Genomic DNA, 5,047 nt, shown 5'->3' with positions numbered 1-5,047 from the left:
CAAGAAAATGAACAAAACATTATCCAGTACAGCAACTAGATACATAACAGTCCCGGGCAGAAAACAAGAATAGCCATATCATAATTAGCCAGGTAAATACGTGGTAGCCAGGTACGTGGTATTCATGAAATCCAAGTTGTATCTCTGTGAGGTAACTCTAATCAGCAGTGCACTGTGTAGGAGGTGAGGCATACAAACATTTAGATGAGGAGAAAATCTTTCAAGTAACTATTAAATCTTAAAAACCAGGTACCTTCATGTATAATGTTGGTTAGCAACCTAGCTCATAGACACAGAATCCAAATTACCTTCCCTTCTTGCTGTGGTCCCATTAAGTACAACTCAGGTGCAGGTGACCAGTTCTGGAGGGCACCTCATCTGAAAGGTCTTCCAAGAAATCTGAAGTGGCCCTGGGCTCATCAAGTCAAGGGACCTGCAGCCTGTCCCTACGGGACTTGTTTAAGGAGGCCTGTGTATACATTTACATTTCTGCAACCTACGTATGAAAGGTGGCAGGCACGGTCATGGAGGCTTCCTGAATTTATTAACAGGCATTCCAAAATGTCCTCACATTTTATTTTGGTAAAACAAGGGGCTCTTAAAATTAAACATCTTTAGGAAAAACCAGAGTGAACCGGCAATATGCTAAACAATAGACATTTATGACATTACACAGGAAATAGGTTTAAAATGGATTATTAACTTCCAGGAAAATGAAAAGTCTAAAGTGAAGGAAGGCCACTTGGTACACTGTCATAATAAATGTGAATATCATTTTTAAAAAAAGATAATAGCAATTAGAAATCATAAATAAAAGAAATTAATCATGCAATTTCAGAAGGGAGAATGAAGTATCTCTTGTCTTAACTCATGTAAACTAACAGCCAATAAAATAAAAACTCACTGCTTTCTACACTATAAACATGGAGATACAGTGAATTAAGATAGACTGGATACAATGTCTGAAGAAATCAATTAGAACTAATTTGAAAATATCTTGTACCAAAAATATCCCATTAAAAATCATCCAAAATACACAAAACAAACAAAAAAAGTCACCTCTTACTTCAACAGAGACCAAACCAAAATCTGACTTTTACAAACTTGCTTGTCACACCTCTGACCTGGAATCAGCTGTAGGATTTTATAAACTGTGGTTTCCGGGTGTCTCTCGGGTTAGAGCGCGTTGTAGGTAGAAACAGCAGGTAGCACACTGTGTAGCACACACAGCCTCCGTGCATTCTTCAGCTGCCCTGCTGTCCCCACGCCATTCACACTTCTGCTATGCTCTGAGAAGCAATGCAGACCTTCCCCTTCCGACATTTTCAGCCACTTGCTAACGCAAGCCCCTGAGGAGCACCCTAGATAGCCCCCATCCCAGCTTACCACGTATGGGCCACAGTGAAGCGACGCCGCTGCCGGATGCTCTTATTCACCAGCAACTTTCTGAAAAAGCATGGGGAGTTCCTTGGCGAACTTCGTGGGGAGATTTTGGGAGATGTGGGTCTGTTCCCTGGCAGCCTCGGGAGCTCAAGTTCTAGGTGCATTTGCTCCTTGAAAGTCTTTATGCAAACGTCAGACTCCGAAGCAGTAAGTTCCTTTGAAGAATTTTTTGCTGTCATGTCTCACACAAAGCGCTAGCTCTCACCATCCAGAACAAAAGCCTCAAACATAGCAGAGCCCCCGCCGCAGGTGAGAGGGCTGAGCAGGCTGCAGCTTCTTCCCGGCTCAGTCTGCGAGCAGTGTTTCCCACCGAGGAGCCGCTCAGAGCAACAGCAGCGCGCTGGAAGAATGGCAAGTCAGACTCAGAAGGAGCTTTATCAGGCTGCCTTTGCCTCTGAAAATGCACCAGAGCGCTTCCTATGTCAGTAGCCTCCTTGTGGGGGAGGCGAGTCTGCAGCTCCACACTGACGCTCCCTGAATTCATTCAGCTGAATGTAGCAACCCATGAAATATTCATTAGAGCTCCTGAGAAATCCTTGCCATGCATTCTCCTGAAAACCTCACCAACAAGCCACGTTCACTAACAGATAGTAAGCAGCACCTAGTCACCTAGGCGTTTGTTTCATTCGCACAAAGAGCAGAGCCAGCGTCGTCCGGCGTGTGTGATGTTTAAAGTCTTCATTCAGAACTAGCTTGCTTTGCAACGCACACCACACAAACTCCACCTTCTAAATGCCATTGGCCCAGGATTATTTAAACAACTGCACAGTTTCTCCCTTAAAAACACTCTCCACTGCTCAGATTTTCACAAAACTTGGGCGGTGCCTGTCTTTGTCACAGAAAACATGGATTAAATCAAGGAGTGTCCCGAAGCCTAGCTGAAGCAGCGATTGGAATTCCAGCTCTGTATCAAAGAGCTGATTCGCTGAAGTTTCTTCTTTCGCCCTTCCCCTAAAATCCCAAACAGCATCAATAAAAGGAGTGAACAGGAACACACTGGACTTGGTTCATTCCCCTCAAAGAGCTTGAAGTCTAATTTTTACTCCAATAAGCATCTCACTCACTCTTCTGTTAAAGCGCATTGCTCGTGAGTTGCCCACGGCAGCACTCTGTTCACTGCCAAGACCTCCCGACAGCCAGAGCTCCCCAAAATTGCAAAGGAGGTAACACTGTGGGGAAATGGGTACTCCTGGTGATAGTGTGGAATCAGAACTTAGACAGTATGCGTGTGCGTGTGTGTGTGTGCGTGCGTTTTGGCGTGCGAGGGTAGCTTTAGAAGACAGCACAGGCATATGTGGCGCGTGTGCACAGCAGGGTGCGTGTGCGCGCTTTGTTCACAAGGCCCGCATACAAGTGCAATGGGCAGCACAGGAGAAGCGTCCCAGAAGCAGACGCTGCAACCTGGCCCTTTGCCTAGCCCTGGAGCACAGCTTCCACCCTTTCAAAGGCACAAAGGAAATCAAAACAATATTCTGATGCTTAAAGGGTTTTTTTTAAATAACTGTGAACAGGGCCAACCTGATCTCCAATTCGAAGAACTGGAGTCATCAAGGGGGCCAAAAGGGGCAATTCCCAGCGAGGCTTCTGGGAGAAGTGGAGACATGCATTCTTCCATGAATGAGGGAGGTCTTCCAGCCTTAGACAGTCATGGAAATATGTCATCTCCTCTGACAAAAGCTGGGCTAGTATCTACAGGGCTAAATAAGATCACATTGTCCTTTATGGGTAGAACAAGTAAACCCCATGTCAACTGTTCAGGAAGTGAGTGGTGCATAATAGGGTAGAAACCCCCAGTTTACAGAAGCACCTTGGAAAGTCTGTCAGCATTTACGTAAGTGAAATACATTGCGAACAAAAGCACAGCGAGGGCATTTGAGATTTGCACTGAATCTCGGCGATCACCTCATTCTGCAACACATTCCGAAGACATGGCTAGAGAGATCAAGGCCCGAGTCCAAGGTTCTGTTGGTTGGCATTACAACTAAAGCCGCACCTCACGCTTTCTGGTTTCCAGCTGAGTGCCCTACAATTCAATCGCAAAGCTGTGCTTTTGTCTCGGTAGCCCCTAGTGATGCTGTTAGCATTTCGAGCCACCTTGCCTGCCCTGCTTGAGAAGACAGGCAGTTCATAATATTGTGAGAGAAAATATGATCAACACTACTTACTATTGGCTGGGTTATGAAATAGACTCTGAAACTTTCCCTCCAAAAATACCATGATTTAAAAGTGGGACATGAGGGCCAGGGAGATATCTCAGGGGCATAAGCGCCTGCCAGGCAAGTGCAAGGTCCCAAGTTCAATCACCGGTTAAATAAATAAATAAATGACAGAGATTGTATGATTCTGCAATTACTCCGAGTAACTTATAAGAAAATAATAGCAATTTGAAGCCACAAAAGATATTTCTTATATTTACTTTTCAAAACTGCCAAAAGATGGCAAATGTTTTAGAAATTTCATCCCAAAAATATGATGACAAATTTCCCAAACCAGATTCAGCTGTACATGAACCGGCCCGGACGAGGCAACGCTGATGTAAACCTACCCTGCTGGCACGCCGTCCAGCTGCAGTCATTCCCATCTCCTCTTGCCAGTGTTTACCATCATGGGGCTCTCCATGCCACCATCTCATACTACCTATTATCTCAGTTAAAATGGCTTGCAGAATCACCCCAAGAAACACAGCTCTTAAAAGCAGGTAAAATCTGCTAACTCTGCCTCCCCTCAAAAATATTCAAGAATAGCAAAGGGATTAACTGAAATACAAAATTAAAAAGACAGGCTTCGTGCAAGTCTAAGTTCCCTATCACTGGTGGAGGGCATGGAAGCGTTTATAGGCAAATGCATGAAAATTTGTTTCTCAAGTCAAACTGTAAGAGAAAAACAAGGTGCAGTGTCAGATACTGAAGCCAAAGGTGAATCAAGAAGACAGGAAAGAGGAGATGGCAAGAGGAGAGTAAGAACAAACCCTGCGCTCGTCAACAGAGAGCGGACAGCACGCATGTGCCTAGTGCGGTGTCTGGGAGGCACAAACTAACACCACGCAGCCCGCCCGCCTGCCCGCATGTATCCAGAGCCCTCGGGCTCTCAGAAGGAAACAAGCAGTCCCCAGGTCAGCAGTGTACACATCCTTGCCCTGAGCACTTATCTGAGATTCCATCTACAGTAACGCTTTCACACCACACAATGAAATTTCTGCTACCTATAAGTTTTCAAGGAAATAAGAACCAGGAACTTATCATAGTAAAAACACCATTACTTCTGTGAATACAAAAATCAAATAATGTTATAAATATTATAGACAAATTGAAAACACTTCAGTTTTCCTAATTGAAAAAGGCAAATTAATTATACCCGAAGAAAATTATCGATTTATAACATGAAAATGATAATGTTGTTTAAAATGTTACTAAAGGTTCAACAGCATTGTGATAAAATTATTTTGGCTTAAAATTATTACACTGTTTTGAAATTTTTATGTGTTTGGTACAGGATCTCACCACACAGCTTGGACTCATAGTGATCCTACTGTTTCAGCCTCCCTGGCACTAGGAAGCAGGCATGCGTCACCACGCCCGGTCTGGGTAGACAGCTCAGTGTGCCT

At 44.3% G+C, this 5,047-nt stretch overlaps 1 protein-coding gene and 1 pseudogene across 1 annotated transcript in view; one reads left to right on the top strand and one right to left on the bottom strand.

Moving 5' to 3' along the window:
- Positions 1-1,909, bottom strand: part of Pde4b (phosphodiesterase 4B) — a 358,385-nt gene extending 356,476 nt beyond the window's left edge. Inside the window, exon 1 of the mRNA XM_004633976.3 lies at positions 1,387-1,909. Coding sequence (XP_004634033.1) covers positions 1,387-1,622 — 236 coding nt within the window. The 5' untranslated portion in view covers positions 1,623-1,909. The remainder of the gene's footprint in view (positions 1-1,386) is intronic.
- Positions 1-5,047, top strand: part of LOC101575050 — a 783,209-nt pseudogene that overhangs the window by 365,516 nt on the left and 412,646 nt on the right.

The sequence above is a fragment of the Octodon degus genome, unplaced genomic scaffold (assembly GCF_000260255.1).
Source record: "Octodon degus isolate 3935 unplaced genomic scaffold, OctDeg1.0 scaffold00057, whole genome shotgun sequence".
NCBI lineage: Eukaryota > Metazoa > Chordata > Mammalia > Rodentia > Octodontidae > Octodon > Octodon degus.
The sequence above is the reverse complement of the archived record's forward strand: the minus strand, read 5'-3'. Positions and strand labels throughout refer to the sequence as shown.